The 18,304-nt window shown below is 27.4% G+C and overlaps 1 protein-coding gene across 4 annotated transcripts; it reads left to right on the top strand.

Moving 5' to 3' along the window:
* The first annotated feature begins 3,224 nt into the window (after positions 1-3,224).
* LOC107438501 (homeotic protein female sterile) lies at positions 3,225-16,246 on the top strand. 4 transcript variants are annotated; one of them, XM_071177268.2, is made up of 7 exons: positions 3,225-3,406; positions 4,892-4,997; positions 6,204-6,368; positions 9,015-9,188; positions 11,905-12,060; positions 13,745-13,783; positions 15,496-16,246. In XM_071177268.2, exons 2-7 carry the CDS (start codon positions 4,916-4,918, stop codon positions 15,531-15,533), a joined length of 654 nt encoding a protein of 217 aa, XP_071033369.2. In that variant the 5' UTR covers positions 3,225-3,406; positions 4,892-4,915; the 3' UTR covers positions 15,534-16,246. The 4 variants fall into 4 exon arrangements, with proteins under 4 accessions (XP_071033369.2, XP_071033371.2, XP_087013122.1 ...); XM_087156995.1 differs by having other exon boundaries at positions 3,297-4,068; XM_071177270.2 differs by lacking the exon at positions 11,905-12,060 and having other exon boundaries at positions 3,238-3,406.
* The last annotated feature ends 2,058 nt before the right edge of the window (positions 16,247-18,304 follow it).

Here is an 18,304-nt window from a genome sequence, read left to right as displayed (position 1 = left end):
AAACAGGTAGACAAATTTGCATTTCATGAAATCATCATTAAAATACCTTCTTTTCACAAAATCTTCAAGTGCTCCCCCCATCAAATATTTTAGACAAATAAAGAAAATGTATCATTTGTTTTAATTATTTAAAGTTAAAAACATGAAAAAATAAAATAATTAATCTTTTTGCGGGATATTTAGCACATTTAGGAAATTCTTTTACATTAAGAAATTTAGAGAAATATTGTTGCTGCGTAAATTAATTTCATCCTCCTCAAAAATTTGGTCTGTTGCGACATCTATAATTTGAATATTGTGTTAATGAATAATTTCATGTTATTTTTCATATTCTTGACTGTAAAACATTGATAATTATAGTACTTGTGAGCGATTTAATGTTTAAGTTTTTGCCACCTTTTCGTGGGTTCCAATCACTGTGCGATAAGATAATAGTTTAGTAGTTATAAGGGTTTTAAGTTCTAAAGGTACAATTTTGTACTTGTAACTATTTATTTCCTTGACACCGTTAACTAAAAAAGGAGGTATTGTATTTTTAACCCTGAGTCAAACGAAATCAAACTCCAGTTGATGGAACCAATAGTTTAAAAGTTACTCGCGGAGGGTATAATATGCGTTACTTTTTTAACTAGTAGGGGAAGGATGGACAAAAAGCTGTATATAGTTTAAAATATTTTTAAGAAATTTAAAAAAAATAATTAAAAAAGCTCCAAATGTTTTCCCGAAATTCATATGACTTATAGCATTTTCTTTTTATCGAGAATACTTAAAAAATCTTAATAAATCAATAAAAAGAAGTAAAAAAGTAATTTTAGTATTAGAGTTCTGATTTTTTAGCTTTAGCCAAATTATTCCGCACTCCTTTCGTTCATCACAAATGCATAAGGTGCTCTTTAACGTAATAGCATACATTAAGTGTAGTTTATAAATCATTATGTTAAAATTCTTGACAAATAAAGTAAAAAAAAATGCATTTTAAGATGCGTAAATTATTGTTTAATCAAAGGACAAAGAAAAAAGTTATAAAAATTTGACGAAAAAATAAAAAAAAATCAATGAAAACATTAAAAACCCGTTATTTTTCTGGGTGAAAGACAGAGGAGGAGTAAAACGATTCGATTAATCAAAACACCTTTAAAAGAGTTTGTCTCTAATATTACAAAAAAGTTCAAGCAATTTTATTTAAATCTTGAAAATTTTTTTAAATAGACCTACAGAATTATTATTTACTTACTTTAGAAATAAAAAACATAAGCTTTATTTTTTAAGGTTTAAGTTGTTGTTCATTTACGTCACACTATAGAGCTACACAATGGGCTACTGGCGACGGTCTGGGAAACATCCCGGAGGTAGATACGAATCCAAGTCATCACAATTTTGATCCTCTGCAGAGGGTATGCCACCCCCGCTTCGGTAGCCCGACGACCTGCACGCGAATTCGAGCACTTTACGGTAGAACAGTTTAACGAGGACCAATACCACACACCCTCGGTCCCTACGCACACTGATCCAAGTAGTCACCCACCCGCACACTGACAGCAGCCAATGATGCTTGACTTAAGGTGTAAAGGAATAGAAATACTTTTTTTAAGTTAAATATAAACATGTAAATTTAACTGTAAATGTAAAAACTGTAAATGTAAATATAAAATGCATCAAATGTAAATATAACTTAATAATTAAACAGTGTGATTTTTATTGCATAATTTAAGAATATGAACAATGTATGATAATTGTGAAAATACAAATGGCTAGAGTAAAATGAGAGATGACTAGAGATAATAAAATTAACTCTTTCTGCAAGAAGGGAGGAAAAAATAGGAATGCATTTATAATTTAAAATAAACACTTAAAAATGTTTTATTTTAAATTTTAAACAATATAACATAAATAAAAATTTTTAAAAAAAAGTAAAAATTCAGAAAACTCGTTGTATAAAGAAAAAAAAATATCAATAAAAGTTCAGCTACTCAAGGATTTCTTAATTAAAATATTCATTCAGAAAAAACTGGATACAAAATATACTTTGGAGTAAGAGGGGGGAAAAGGGATGCAGCCGAATTCGATGATATAATTTTATTTGGTATTTCTGTATGACTAAGTAAATAATGCGTGGTAAGACATTAGAAAACTATTGTTCACAACAATACCGAAAATTAAGTAAAATGTATCGCCGAATAATACTACCATCCAAATCTACCCTTTGCTTATTCCAAAAATAAAATACGACGCAAGATAATAACAGAAAATGCAAAAACTAAAATAATATAATATCAAATCCAATGCAAAATAGTATTACAAAGAACATAATAGATAATAGTTGTTTGTAAAGAAAAACGCTACATAGAAAACATCGACCTTTCGTATGTTTCTAATGTTCGAAAATTATGCAAAATAACGTTAGATTTTTCTGGTTTGCCGATGTTTCCTATAATAAGGTGTTACTTGGGTTTAAGTTTCATCCGGTTATCAATGAATTTGATCACACCTTCCTCACTGGTGATTTTTTGGAATTTTACGTTTTTTTATTCATTGAAATTGTGACCATTACTAAGTATATATTTTGTCTCCATTTTTTATGTATATTTAGATAAGCTTAATATTTAGAGTGATTATTACAAAGCACCATGCATGTGTTGTTAAATTTAGCATTTTTTGTTATTTTTTTTAGCTTTAATTATATTAACTTTTTTGTAATTTAATAAAATAACCTATTTTTTACCACCACTATTCCTGAAAATAACTAATAAAAAATATTCGTATGCATTAATATGGCGTTTATTGGTTTGAAAATCTACTTTAAAAAATATGATTGAACCCTCTACCATTTTTCAATAATAACTTTTAATTTAAAACCAAGAATGGGTATAAATAATTTTCATATGTGAAAATGATCACGATTTATAACACTCTCACAATGTATTTTTAGATAACTACTAAGCTATTTAATAATTTTTTTAATTATTTTTATTTCATTAAATTTAAGGAGAAAAAAAAACGAATTTTAAGTTTCAATTACTTATAAATCATAATTAAAGAACTTACGTTTTATTTTATTTTGAATATTTACTCAATTTCAAATACAAAATTTTAGAAAAACTACATTTTATTTCAAATTCAACGCATAATTATTTTTTCGTGTGAGCAAATATTTAAAATTATAAAAATCTAACTTTACAAAATACACTAAACTGTTCGTAATATCCCCACTAGAGGGCAATAGTATCGTTTGTTTACAATGCGATATGAGCATGCGTGCCAAATGCATGTTATACTTATTACAAAAAATATGCTACAGAGTGACCAAAAAAACAAGCATTTGAAATCAAAATCGATTATACTGCCTGTTGCTCTCTCTGGAATTTAATTTCTGAAGCAAAATATTATTGATGGATAGATTGTTGTGGTAAAATTAATAAGTTTTAACTTTGTTTGATATAAACTTATCAATTTGATGCTTTGTTTCGTTTAAGATGGTTTATTTTTAATTGTGCAGTTTCTGCGGTCATAATTATTCATTTTAAATGTGAAATTTTTCATTTAACTGTTTTAATTTTGCTTTGATTTCTTACAGTAATTACACTTTTTCGCTAGGTACTCACAGTAATTAACGTACAAAGAACATTAATCAGAATGTTAATCATGTTTTTCAAATTTGTCTTATTTTTAATGCTTCAAATTATTGCTAATTATTGATTGCAAGAAATAATTATTGTATTAAGTAGACAAATATTTAAAAGGCAATTCTTTTTTAGAATAAATTTACTCCAGGGAAGTTTTTAGGGGCAGGTGAATGAGAAAATTGCGTAAAATGCATTCCACTTGGTTTAGATTAGGTTGGTTTCACACGAGGATCGTGTAAAATTGTTTTTTTTCGTGCATAAATGAAATTATATAACAGCAATTGGTATATCATTTGCGTGTGATTTATAACATCTTTTACAGAGTTTTTTGTTTCAAAAAACAGTGAGATAGCCATGTCCTTTTTGTTACAAGTGACCTCATTACTTATTTCATAATTTGAGGCAATTATACCTAAACATGTAGAGATTATGCTTATTAAATCAGGTTAGTGTAATTTAGATGTGCATATGCTTTTCAAAAGTATAATTTTATTTAATTTTGTAGAAATTATGTTTTTTTTTTTTTTTAAATAATTTTGTGAAACTCAAATGTGCAGAAATCATGTTTTTGTAAAACAGTTTAGTAACATTTAAATGTGTAGAACTATGCTTCATAATCATTGGCCAGACACCCCAGTGTGTGCCAATGCCTTCCTCTAAAGATTTCTCCATAACAACTTACTGATTTATCTTTGATCTCAATTCTTTTCATTAATTGCAAGAAAATTAGACTCCACCGAGTCAGCCCATCTCCCCCGCTCTCTTGTTCCAGTGGGTCTAAAAAGCAGTATCTCTTTTAATGTATTGTCATCACTCATTCGAATCAAATGTACCATCCAGTTCATTCTATTTATATTTATGTATTTAATAATATCGGGTTGTTTATAAATCTTGTACAGTTCAAAGTTAAATCTCCTTCTCCAGTTATCGTTTTCATTTACACCACCAAGCATGGACTGCAAAAGTCCATGCTTGGTGGACTCTTCTCCAGTTTTGTCATTGTCCAAGCTTCAGAAGCGTATGTCAAGACTGGCCTGACAAGAGTTTTGTAGATTAAGAACTTTGTTTTTCTTGAAAGGAACCTAAATTTAGTAAATCTTCTCTGCCCACTTAAAACAATTACGTTTATGTTTCTTAAAACAATTTAGTTTAAGTTTAAAGTTGCAATAATGAGACTTTTTTAAATGATTAAGTTACAGTTAAATGATGTTAATGTGTAATAAATTGAAAAATATTTAAAGTGTTCTAAATGTAATTTACTATTTCAGCTTCTTCTAATTTCCCCTAGAAAGATGAATAGTGAAGAAATTAATAACAAACTTTTGCCACCTGGAGTGAATCCAATTTTAACTTTTCCTGTAGATAAATTAAGAGGTATATATTATTTTGTTTATGGTATTCTGAACTTGTTGTGTAACAAATCAAGTTGTTGATAATGTTTAATAGATAATGATTGTTTCATTTTTAGAATAAATGCCAAAAATAAATATGTAAAGATTGGTGAATATAAATCATTATTCTAATATACAGAAATATAGTAAAAGTTTTTTTCTTTTTCTTTCTAATAAAATAATACCATTTTACTGTGTTGAATCTCTTAGGGTGTTAGTGGAATTAAAGTATATTGTCATCACCTAAAAAAGGAGAGCTAAATTGTTAATGCAAATATTTTTTGTATTTCTAGTGCATGTGTATTTTTAGAATCCTTATTAAAATTAATAATAAAAAAGTATACACATGAAGATTAGCAAATAAATATATACCCCAAAATCTAAAAAATCACAAAGCAGTAAGGCAGATGCCATAAATGACAAGACTGATTTATAAAGTTGTTTAGAGTTGACCTCCCTAGCATATGTTAGTAGCTATTTTTTTAATATTATTCTTGGAAATGTTATGAATAGTAAATAATAGAGAAGAATAGACAGTTAACGAAATCAAAATAGCACAGACTGCAAAGAGATTGACCCTGCATAAAAGCTGAATTCTAAATTTTAAAATATTTTTTAAGTAGTGCATGTGAAGAGCATTTTTTAACACATTTATGAAAGAAATATGACACATTATGAAAGAAAATATAAGTGCGAAGATCCCCATCTAGATTGTAAAGGGGTTTTTTTTCTAAGTAAACTTTCACATATCTTTTTATGAAATGGTGATAGTCGGTACTGCTGTTAAAAGATTGGAGGAAAGTGATATTTTCATCCTAGTGATAATTCTTTTTTTATTAGGCTAAAACATAGTATGAATATCAATTTTTAAATACTTATTTGTGAAAAGTGTTGTGTAAAAAGGGAACTATTTTTGCATAGTTTTATTTTGCTTGTTTATCTAAGTTCAAATTTGAAAGCAGGATATCACTCTGGTTATAAATAAATTGTAGATTCCCACCCCCCTATCTAAATTCGTTCAACAAAGTTTACTACAATTTCTATCTTGAAAATTCATTAAATGATTTAAAATGATTTATAAAAATCTAAATGCATCATAATATATATATAACTTATGAAAAAATAAGTGAATTTTTTTTTTTGTAAAATAGCTTTGTGAGTTTACTTAAATTAAATATATTTTGTTTAGCTAAAGAAAGCAAACTAGGACAAGATCACTCATCGTTGCCAAGTTCATCTTCTTCTGAATCTATGGAATTTGAAGTTGAAACTTTTGGTATTGAAAAAGAAAACAGCCAAACTTTACCAGAAGAGAAGTTAAAATTTCAAAAATCCCAAATTGCTTTTTTCTCTGGTAACGCTTTATGATGTTGCATAGTTATTTTAATTAGTTTACATTTTTTTGATTGCTTGGTTTTATTGGTAATTAATAAATGTTTTGAGTCAGGATAGCATGTTTGACTTAAGAAAAAGGTAGTTTATGGAAATCTTCCTTCAATTTAATTTTGTAGTGTTCTTTTATGTGCTGTTATTTAATACCAAGATTTATTGATGTAAATCAATTGTTTTTTTAAATATCAATGATTAAAATAAAATGATTTTTCTTTTAAGAAATCATAAGTTTGAAAATTTTGCAACTGTTGAAATCTGATATATTTTTGTAGATTTTCACACTTAATAAAAATGTATTATAAATATATTGCTGTGTTACTAAATTTCAATTAGCAAAACTAATATAATCAATTGCAACACTTCTAAAAAGATATTTTAAAAATTTATTTATATCTTAGCTGCAAATGAAGACATAGGAAAATTTTATGCATTAATTGAAAATATATTTTTTTAAGTTTTGGAGAAAGGGGAGAAAGTTAGAATTTTTACTTAGTTTTTTAGTAGGTATTAATAATAACAACTTTCTATTCCACTTTTAATGAATATGAATCATGTATTTTGTATTACTATAAACCAGGGTTGGCAAGTTTTTGACACATGACGGTTTTTACCGGTTTATACCATGGTTTTTACCGTCATGTCAAAAACCCATTGTTTTGATAAAACTGTATTTAAATTTGAGTTTAACTGCTTATGATTTAAAATTAATTTATTTTTGGGCAATAAAATTAGAAAAAAAGTTGTTAAAAGATATTTAAGAACAGATTTTTGCATTTTCCCAACATGATTATATCAAATCATACTATTTGAAGTAAAATATTAGGATAACAAACAAAACAAAATTTTCAACATTTCCAAGCATCATTTTGTTTGACATATTACATTATTGAAGAATGTCAAGTCATTCCTGACTTAGAGTTTGTTAGTAGTTTTGAAAGTTTTGTTTAGCTTATTTCTAATATTTAAGAAATGCCAAATTTTAAATTCTTTTTTTAGTTCTTGAATTTATTAATAGTTCCAAGTATTTTTGTTTGTTTGTTTATTTCTAACATTTAAGAAGTGCAAAATTTTGAATCCTTTGCAAATCAAGTTATAATGATAAAAGTTAAGTATCACTATTTTCAATAAGTATGTTGTTACAATATTTCTGTATAAATGAATATCCTTCTATAAGAATGCGTGTATATAGTTGCAAAATCAATAGCAATCATTTACAACATTCATTTATAAAGGCAATTAAGTGAAAATAATATATTGTCTGCTATATGCCATAAATTAAAGAAATCAGTAGGTTTTTGACAGTTTTTACCGGTAAAAAAACGGTTTTTACCACTGTCATGTCAAAAACCAGTTTTTGATGGCAGAAACCCAACCCTGCTATAAACCAATTTTTAATACAGCAATATAATTTTCAATTTATCTTAAACTATAATAAAATTTAAATGAAGCTCTTGATTCTCAATTGAAGAATTGTCTAAAAAACTGAAAATTGCTTTTAAATTTTTTAGACAATTCTTCAATTGTATTTGAAAGAAATAAACTGCAAATTGGAATATCAGTGTTTGTATTTAAAATCATAAATTTTATATTTACATTGCTATAAAGTGTAGATTACTTTGGTTATTAGTAATTTTTATCTAAATTTTTATTACCATTGTTCATATGTTTAATCAACTAGCTGATATTGTCTTTTTTTGTTCATGTTTTCCTTGTTTTAAATCTGAATTATCTAATTGATTTCTTTACGTTAAAAATTAACTGTAAAGTTATTCCAATATATTATCATCATTATTCTGAGCTTGAGGTTTAATGGAATGGCTGAATAAAGTGTGGGTTCATAAAATTTAAAATGTTACAATTAATTTTGAGTTTTTTAAAATTTAATTATCATAATAAAATATTTCACCTTAAAAATATTATATTCAAAGTTGATTTGTAAATATAATGTTATCTTCCTATGCAGTTTTTACCAAGTAAAGAAAATTAGTGATAATATTTTCCAGCATAACAAATTATCAAATGCTGTTTGCTGGCGTTTAGTATTAACTTTTTATTCCCTTTTAACTCATTATAAAAAAATGCATTGTTTTGATTCCAATTATACAATTTAAATTTAATTGTTCATATAAAATTCATGCTTTTTATTAGCTTTCTTTATGCTCATATTACTGACTGTTAATTATGTATTTTTGTATAATTGTATTCAATTGTATTGTATCATAATCTATATTTTAGACCTGAAAATTAATATCTTCATTTAGTAGCCTATCCAGTGGCTGGTAGACTCTAATGACTTAGTAGCCACTTTTTCTTCAAACCTAATAAGTCTGTGACTGATATCCATTGGTCTTTTTCATTGAAAAGGCACTTTTTGCAATTTTTTTTTACTTGGATAAAATTATGAGGAAGGCATTGGCTTACATTGGGCTGTCTGGCCAACTATGATGATGATAAAAATTGTGTTTTTCAAAAAAATTCATGATTGAAATAATCTATGACTATTAAAAGTTAATTTACTGCATTGTTCTTGATTTCTCTCTGTTTTACTTTTGCTGTAATGTATTTATAACATTAAATATATTCAAGTTTACTTTTTTTCCCTTTATAGGTGAAAAAAGTGATTGGCCAGCTGCTCTAAAATCTGAAAATGTGACCAGCCAATCGCTGATCAATAGTTCATCATCTTCCAGGTCTAAATTGCATAGAAAAATTAAAAGAAGTGCTAAGCCCATGTCATCTAAAAAGAAGAAACAGCTGTCTCATAATATTTATAAGTTATCAGGTAACAATTTATTCTAGATCTTTTCTGCTTAGATATTTGAAGTAGTAGTGTAATATCTGATAATTTATTTTTTTGGAATGGAGACATTTAAGAACTATATTTCTATATTTTAGTTTTCACTGCATTTATTTTCTTTATTTCGCTGCTTTGTTTTTCTTATGGATGTAAATGGACAAATACTTGGTTGGTATTTATTTCACAACTTTTTTTGTCATGATGATAAATATAAGATCTTTTATGTTCTGAGTGAATTTTGAGAAAAAGGGTATGTCTCTTGTGAGTATGCATCGAGTTAAATCTGAACCAAAATAATTCTTAATAAGATTTAAATGATCAGCTGTAGTTTGATGTGTAACTTTGATTGCACAGATGTAGGTCCCATATTGCATGGTCTATATCTATGTTTCATAAATAAACAGATTAATAAATGGATAAAGTGGTAGAGAATTTACAATCAACTTAACACAGTTCCTCTTTTTTCATTGTTGTGGCTTTAATTTGTCCTTCATATTCTGTATGTTTTCTTTTAATTGTTAAAACATCCTTTGAATTGTAATTTCCTAAACACGTTATTTTTTAATTTGAAACATATTTATTTTATGTTTTTTATTATTTAAATTTTATTTTAAATGTGCATTTACTTAAAAAAAAAAACTTTTTGTAACATAAATCAAAAATATATTTTTTATTTTTTAATGTTAAGGAATTTTCTTTCAGAAGCCCATTTTTTAATCAATAAATTTCATTCCATTCCTTTGCTATTTTTGTTTCTGTTTATAAATGCTAATTTATAAGTTAATATGAGCGAAAATAGAAGTCAATTTCTAAAATAATATTTCTCCAAATAAAATAAGTTCACTTAGAATATAGCAAATGAAACAGCTGTTACCAAAAAGGTTTTAGTTACAAAATTTTTTGCAACTTACTAGCATTTTTCATTTAAAGTAAATTATAATTAAACTTTTTATTCAATAAAAGTTTTCATAATTTAGTGATTCTGTATGTTTGCAGTAAAGTAAATCTTCTATTCTTTATGTGAACATAATTGTTTCATAATATTTGCTGTATGTTGTTAGCACGTTTTTTAAATTCTTTCTCGTAGAACGAAAAATATGAATTCTATTCAGCTTTTAGTGATAATTGTTTTATCCTTGCTTTAGCAAAGTGCTATTTGAATTATTAAATCAGCATTGTGTTTATGAAAAAGAAGATTGTCTTGCTTATTAACATTGGAAAAGAGTACCTGATTAGGTTTTAAAAACAACTCATATAGAAATTTTAATTCTTTGTCAAATTTTTGCTAAATCAGTTGCCAATATATATATACATATATATATATATATATATATATATATATATATATATATATATATATATATATATATATATATATATATATATATATATATATATATATATATATATATATATATATATATATATATATATATATATATATATATATATATATATATATATATATATATATATATATATATATATATATATATATATATATAATCTTTAATTGCAGCTAAATTTTAGTTAGAAAGGACTTGACCAGGACCAGGATATTCTGACTCCCAAATACCCATACTTTTCAAAGTTTAGTGGAATCACAAGCTGTAAGCATATTTATTGGTGCCACTCTTCAGTCCTATGAACTGAAATCAATCTGTTCAATGCGAGCCGGGTGCGAAATTTGTACAGATTAGCTATCACTAGGATTCGAATCCGTTTCATCCTCATTGGAAGGCGAACGCTGTATCCCCCAATGAAAGCATTGTTATTTTTATAATTATTGCGAAATGATCAAGTTATGATGCCAAGAATGGAAATTGTTGGATTTCAACATCTGCTTGTGTAAACAAAATTTGTTCTATTGTTGAATCTAAATTTCTTTGAGTTTGCATTTCCCTTTCTGTCAACATTTTAAAATAGTAGCCAAAGATAAATTAAGATTATTTTTTGAAAATAAAATATATAGAGCTTGGACATAAAGTAAATAATGGGGAAATGTAAATTAAGTAGAATTATTAATAACTTCAGAAGAAAGCTAGTAATTTATTATTCAATGATTTGTGTATATAGAAAGATATACAACATTAGCTGTTACTTTTTTATTGCTGTAAAAAATAACTTAATAAAATAAAATAAAAACATTTCCTTTCTTTTTTTTAGAAAAAAAAAATTATTGATTTTATTTATGAGCCATTATCATGGAAAAGTGCATTGTGAACTCAGAAACTATAGATTTTAAAAAATCCGGTAAGCAAAGCAAGACTGTCTTAATTGATAAAAAATAAGTTTTATTTTTAATTTTTTTTTTAGAGTGTAACAAATAGATATCTTACTATATGACTCTTTATTATTTATTGGTTTTTTAGTTATAGTAAGTAAAGATGTTTCCTCCCATTTATTATAGAAAATGGCTTAGGAAATAACTGATTTAATTCATTACTGAACAATTGTATTATAATTTTGGTGAGTCATAAAATGCCAATTTATAATGTCAACTATTTTTATTCTTGTTTTTTTATTATTATTATTTATGATTTCAGCATGATTTATTCTAATGATCCATCAAACAATTTTTATGTGGAAGTAAAATCTTAATATTTTGGGGAAAAATAAAATTTGTTTAGTTTTCTTTTTATCTCAAATGAATGGATGACAATTTAAATCTCTTTAACAGTTTTTATCCCCTTCTTTTTAGGTAAGGAATTGGGACAACTTGTGCAGATTATACAATTGAGAGAGAATTGTTCCAATAAGAGCCCTCATGAAATTGAGATTGATCTTGAGAAACTTAAACCATCCACGCTAAGAGAATTAAAAAAATATGTTGCCTCACGTCTAAAGAAACAGCCACGTAGGTCTTTCAGTTATTAAAAATTTTCCATTGTTTTTCTGTAGTGCCATAGAAGGATTATATGAATTAAATATGGCTTTTTAGATATAAATAAGAATCCAGGTCAACCAAATTTTTTGCTTATTTTTTTGAATGTTGACACCAAGAGCTGTGATAGCTCAGGGGATAGAGCAATCGCCTTTCAATTACGTGAACCGGGTTCGAATCCCACCGATAGCTGGTCAATGTTAGTCCGCATCCGGCCTGCACCGACCACTATGATAACGTGAAATATCCTCAGTGGTAGACAGATCATGGGATAGAGTCCCTTTGCCGTTAGGCTAACCGTAGAAGGTTCTAGTGGTCTTCCTCTCCATGTAACGCAAATGTGGGTTAGTTCCATCCAAAAAGTCCTCCTCAAAGGCAAACTTCTCCCAATACTTGAAGTTCACTTGTCTTCTGGATTGGGTTCATAATTACATGGCTACAGAGTTGAACATTAGTAGTCATAAACCCAAAAATCAGGTCGGCTTAGTAACTTCTAATGGTCGGGATTTACGTTTGTTTTTCTATCTTTTACAAGGTAATTTTTCAAATTCCAGTATTTTTAATATATTATTAGGACTGGGAAATTTGAGAATTGAGTAATAATTTTTTAATGTTCTATTTTATTTGTGACGATTCGGTCAGAGATGCTTATCCATGGACTAGCAAGTAGCAAACTGTTAATATAAAAGAAATCAAATGTTAATATGGAAGGAAGCAATATTAAAAATTATTAGTAATAGGCTTGGATTTTCGATCACTTTTTTGTTATCAGAGATTTTTCAAATTTCGGTATTTTTACTATGATATTATTAGGAGAAATGAATTTCAAATTTGAGTAGTTACTTGTTAATGTATTAAATTCAAAATGATTTCTTCATGTGTCCACCTCGTTTTACAAGCTTTTTTTTTTTTTTTTAAGAGTTCATCTACTTTTTATCTGGTTTTTTAATACAATAATTTGACTCACAAATATTGAATTTGAGTAATCATTTTTTGACTTACTCTATTTGCGATTAATTCATTGTTTATTCACATCATTTCTCGACCATTTTTTCAGCAGTTATTTTTCATTTTTACTCTTTTGCATGTACTCTTTTCCAACATTTTTATTATGAAGTTATTAAGAAGCTTGCATTTAAAGTTTGACTGCTTACTTTGTAATCTAAACATTCCGTCTAGCTTCATATTGCAGAGACAGTGTTTTAATTTTTTTAAAAAAGAGATGATTCCTTGTTGATAAGTAGTTATTTTTCAATACTGTCATGTTACATGTAACTAAAAAATTAAATTTCTCCTTTCTTCTTCATTTAATAATTTCAAAATAATAAATAATGCATTTGTTTCGTAAAAAATGTTACTTCTTAGATTCTCTTCCAGGGTACCATTTTGTCCCGCAAAACAATTTTTGAGCAAACTGCTCTAATTGTCTGGGTATTTCTCATTAAATATTTTTCATGTCCATCCAGGCATGTAAAGGTAAAAAAATATATGCCCTTGCCCAGTCAGAATTTCCTTGGACCTATTACGCAATATAATTTTTGAGCTGTGTATTCTACTATATTTATTATTTTTTCATAATATATTATCTGTGCTTAAGATGCATTAAAGATTCATGTGATTTTATTCATTAATTCCTTGTTATTTTTAATTCATGTAGGCAGAGGTAAAGAGGGACGAGAAAGACATTACTATAAAGGTAACTTTTTTGCTACTTTGTTTTGATTAGAAATTGCTACATTACAATTGTACTATCATAAAAAACTTGATTGTTCGAGCTTTATTCATCTTCAAACATTTGTTAACAGATGTTCTTTTCTGACTTAATCAGGGGTCTGTCCAGGCCGAATTTACTACCGTTTAGCGGTACCTTCACAAATTCAACTTTAGGAAAAACGGTAGTTTCACAAATTCAATTTAAGGAAAAACGGTAGTTTCACAAAATACTTTTTCTTAAAATTTTATTTTTGTATCCCTTAAGAAACGATAAATCCATATTTTTGTGTTGATTTTTTAATATAATTTTTAATCTTTCACAAATTATGTCTAAATTTTCACAAAATAGGTACCTCTCAGAAAAACCTAGACAGACCCCTGTTAATATGTTTTCATACTTTTTCTTTTAATAGAATGAAGTAATTTTATAAAATTTCCGGAGATTCTTTAAGTTCTGTTTAAAAATTGCTATTGTTTTCAGGTTAACTAAATTATTATAAAATAAATATAATTTTTTATCTCTATTTATATTTGTAACCATTGGTATTTTGCACGTAAAGACACATTATTTGTATGTATGCTTGAATTTTTTTTCCTCTGGGGGGGCCGAAGTTAGTTGGGCCATCCATGACTGAGTTCGTTATATTTTTCTTTCCTGGCTTTTTTTTTAAAATTTTATCTGATATAGCTTATAGCATAGCTGGTAACAACCCCAGAATTTTCAGAGGATTTCCTCAAGTTCCATTGTTCTCCGTGCACTCTGCAAGGATATCAATTTTACGCGGAAAATAAACCTGACAGCTAATTTTCACACTTTTCCATCATCTATTTTGTCATTTCAAGTATTAATAATTAGATAAATCAAATTTCAAAAAAACTTTTTTTTTGTTTATTTGTTAGCCTGTTGTTTAGTAGTAAAATTTGATAAAATTCTATTCCTTTTACAATTAGTCTAGATCATGCATTTGCATGTATTATGTACTATAAAACAGTTTTAATGCAGTAAAGCTGTTAAAAATGTATTTTGAATTTCTTTGAACAGTATTTCAATTATATGGAAATTTGTAAAATTTAACTAATTATAAATTTAAGTTTTTAAGGTGTCTTCGAAAATTTTTTAAAAAAAATCTGATTTAAATCAAAATTTGTTTTAAATCAAATAAATAATATTTTTTTAATTAAAAAAAAATGTTTTTTTAATATCTTGAAATTTTTTTTCTTGATCTTGTTTGTCCTTAACTTGGTTTCTTACTGTCAGTTAAGTCAAGAGTTCGGTCATATCTACATCAGTCGACTCATTGTTGACGGTTGACAATTTATATTTTAGTGTCTAAATGAAAATCAAGAAAAATTTAAATTATCCCTCATAAAATTTAACTGTTAGCAATTGTTTTTTTTTTTTAAAAATATTTATGCAGAATTTTACTAACCTTGGATTATACCTGAATTTTGAATTGTACAAATTCAAGTTATTCTCGTTTGCTACATTCAATACTTTTATTTTCATTAAATCCCAACAAAATTTAAAGAGTCTTATTGTTTTCATAAAATTTACATTTTCCTGTGTAGAATTTTTTTTTTTTTAAATCATTCTTTAAAAATTACATTGAAATTTATGAAACTTTTCTTTTTAAATTTTATTCAACATTTTAATTTCTGATACTTTCTCATTGCAATAAAAAATTTATTTTGCAGGTTTAAAGAAGATGTTTTCACGCTGGTGTCACTGCTAATCCCAGAGCAAGAGTATATGGTTAACAGTAAGAGAAGCTGCAGGTAACAGGAAGGTGTAAGAGAAAAGAAGACTCTGCGTCATTCATTGTACATTCGTTAATTATTGTTTACTTAATCAAAATTGGCATAACCTAACTCAATAGCACAAAAATCTTGTTTAGAATTTTGAGACATTATCCAAATGACTGAATTGAATATTCTTTTACTTTTTTAATGTTTATTCATTTTAGAAGAAACTGAAGTCAGATTTTATGTGTTTATAAATTGCCTACTTTTCTACATTGATAAAATGTATTATTGACTTAAACTTATGCTCTGATTTAAAATCAATTGGACTCTGGGACCAATAATTAGCTCGACTGAGTTTTTAGGGGATCTGATTTTCTTTTATGACCAAATATTGAGAATTCTAACTTAATTTGGTAATTCAATTTTAAAATTATGCTAGTTTTAAATAAAAATGTTTGGTTTTTTTGTCAAAAATCAAATGCTAACCATATTTTGGATGTAAATGTGTAAATAATATGAATGTATATTATCTATTAGATAAACCATTCACTTAATAGTTTAACAGTTATTTATTTATTCTTTTTTTACTTAGTGTTATTTTTCTATTTTTTTAATTATGTATTAAAATTGTAATTAAATTTTGTAACCAATTCTTCATGTTTTGTATGTGATTTTTGAAAATAAAATTTCATATCATTTACAATACAGTGTATCTTTTCTTATTTTTAACTAAAAGAGCCATGTCTTTTTAAGTTTAACATATTTTCAGTTATGTTTTTATCATTTGCTATTTTTATTAATATTTTTTGCTCTTATTGATGAATAAACTTTTTGAACTGAGTTACTGAAAGCATTAATAACAACCCCCTCAAGTCCTACAGACGAGGGGGTGGCATCATCGTGGCGAGGGGGTGGCACTGGACGGAGTGGGTAAAGTACGTCCGGAGTGTATACTAATCGTATGGCCACCCAAGACATGAAAGCCACTCCATTATGTCCAGCTAAAGTCTGTCTTCTACCCCTGGTGCTCCAGGTCTCTGACCATAGAAGCTGGCTCTTACCCCATCCATAAAAGAACAAACTGCCATTTCTCGTTTCCTCAGTGGACATCAGTCATCAATGACTTATAATGATGGTAATAAACACTTCGAAATCTGCACTAAGTGTTCTGCTGCCCAGGCCTCCCCTGACCACATTTTATCTTGTCTGGGACTTACCAGGCAGGGCCTGGTTCAAAATCCCCTGTTGGTGCTAGACTTTCTCAGAGTGAATGAGCTTATGGACCTGATCTAGTTCTGCTGGTCATGGGGATGAGAACAACAACAGCAATTATAACAAGGATATTAATTGAAGCTCATTGTTCTTGTCTAAAATTAACTTGTGGAAGGGTTAGTTAAGGACTAGCATGATTCATCACAGAAAATTGCTTTAATGAAGCCATAATAACTTCATCAGAGACATCAATTTAAATTGTGTGTGTATTAAAAGGTAAAAAATTTCAAACTTAGATCAAAATGTGTCCTGTCATGGAAACATCATTTAAAAAAATATTTAATAAATAGAAGCAAACAAATAGAAAAAATTAAATATCCTTAAAACTAACTTAACTCATAGTTAAAGTGCAAAACTACTAGAAACAAATACAGTGAAACCTCCTGTTATGGACACTCCTGCAAAACGGACGCCTCTCACTACGGACATATTTTTAATTCCCCGGGAATCTTCTATGAATAAACCATTACGCACATTCTCCGCAAAGCGGACACTCCCGTAACCGGACGCGGACAGTCATTTTGATCCTGTAACGTTGTTTTTTATCTCTACAAACCGGACACTACTTTTTCTAAATAAATTGAAAGATAAAAAAATGCAACTTTTCACCATTTTTAAAGCATGTAAATAAAACTTTTTGCCTTATCCATAACTAAAAATATTGAAGCTATTTCACCACCGAAAAATCAATCTTTCTCCTGTCACCTTGCCTTATCTTTGTAAAGAAAGCAGAGAAAATGGTACTGCACTCCTGAAATAATTCTGACATTGGCATCTTTTGATCTTTTTTTCATCTGGACCACACAGGTTATGAGACCCTTCAAGTTGAAATGACTTCTCTCAATGCTTCTTCCCCATTGAAAATTTCTTTAATTTTCTTATCAATTTGAAGACTGTATTTAACACAACTGGGGTAAAAAAAAGAGAACAGAAGTATAATCTTTGAGGTGTTTATATAAATGAAACATTTATTCAGACACTTGATAGCTGATCAATTGTGAATAATCATCTCCATAGGTCCTCATGACTCACAGGTATGCATTACTTTTTCTGTGAATCATGGGAGGTTTATTTTCCAAGAAGGCATTAACCATGTTCCCTATCAAATGATAAGTATGTGTAAGGGGATGTGAACCTAATAATTGAAACGGACTGGGGACAGTACGCTCCTATTTGGTATCATATGTCTAACTTGAGTATCTATGCTAATAGGAAAATTATATTTATTTATCTGTAGCTACATCCAGAATTATGTATTTATATCAAACTTCTTTATATATTCTTTATCTTTCTTATTGTTTAAATAAATATTCTTGTAGATATTTACAGTATCCTTGTAGATATTATTTAATTATTTCTACATCTTTGAGAATATTCTAAAAACAATTTACGGTGTTAAATTTCGTTATTAGGGTACCCTTCCCGTAAACGGACAACTCTCATAAACGGACAAATTTTTTGGTCCCATAAATGTCCGCTTAACGGAGGT

The sequence above is a fragment of the Parasteatoda tepidariorum genome, chromosome 2 (genome assembly GCF_982258835.1).
Source record: "Parasteatoda tepidariorum strain Cologne lab strain chromosome 2, Ptep-v5.0, whole genome shotgun sequence".
NCBI classification, from domain to species: domain Eukaryota; kingdom Metazoa; phylum Arthropoda; class Arachnida; order Araneae; family Theridiidae; genus Parasteatoda; species Parasteatoda tepidariorum.
This window is presented reverse-complemented; position numbering and strand designations above follow the sequence as displayed.

Coding starts and splice junctions, on each gene's coding strand:
- LOC107438501 (XM_071177268.2), top strand. CDS start 4,916: ATGAATAGTGAAGAAATTAATAACAAACTTTTGCCACCTGGAGTGAAT. Junction 4,998..6,203: donor TCCTGTAGATAAATTAAGAG/GTATATATTATT, acceptor TATTTTGTTTAG/CTAAAGAAAGCAAACTAGGA. Junction 6,369..9,014: donor CCAAATTGCTTTTTTCTCTG/GTAACGCTTTAT, acceptor TTCCCTTTATAG/GTGAAAAAAGTGATTGGCCA.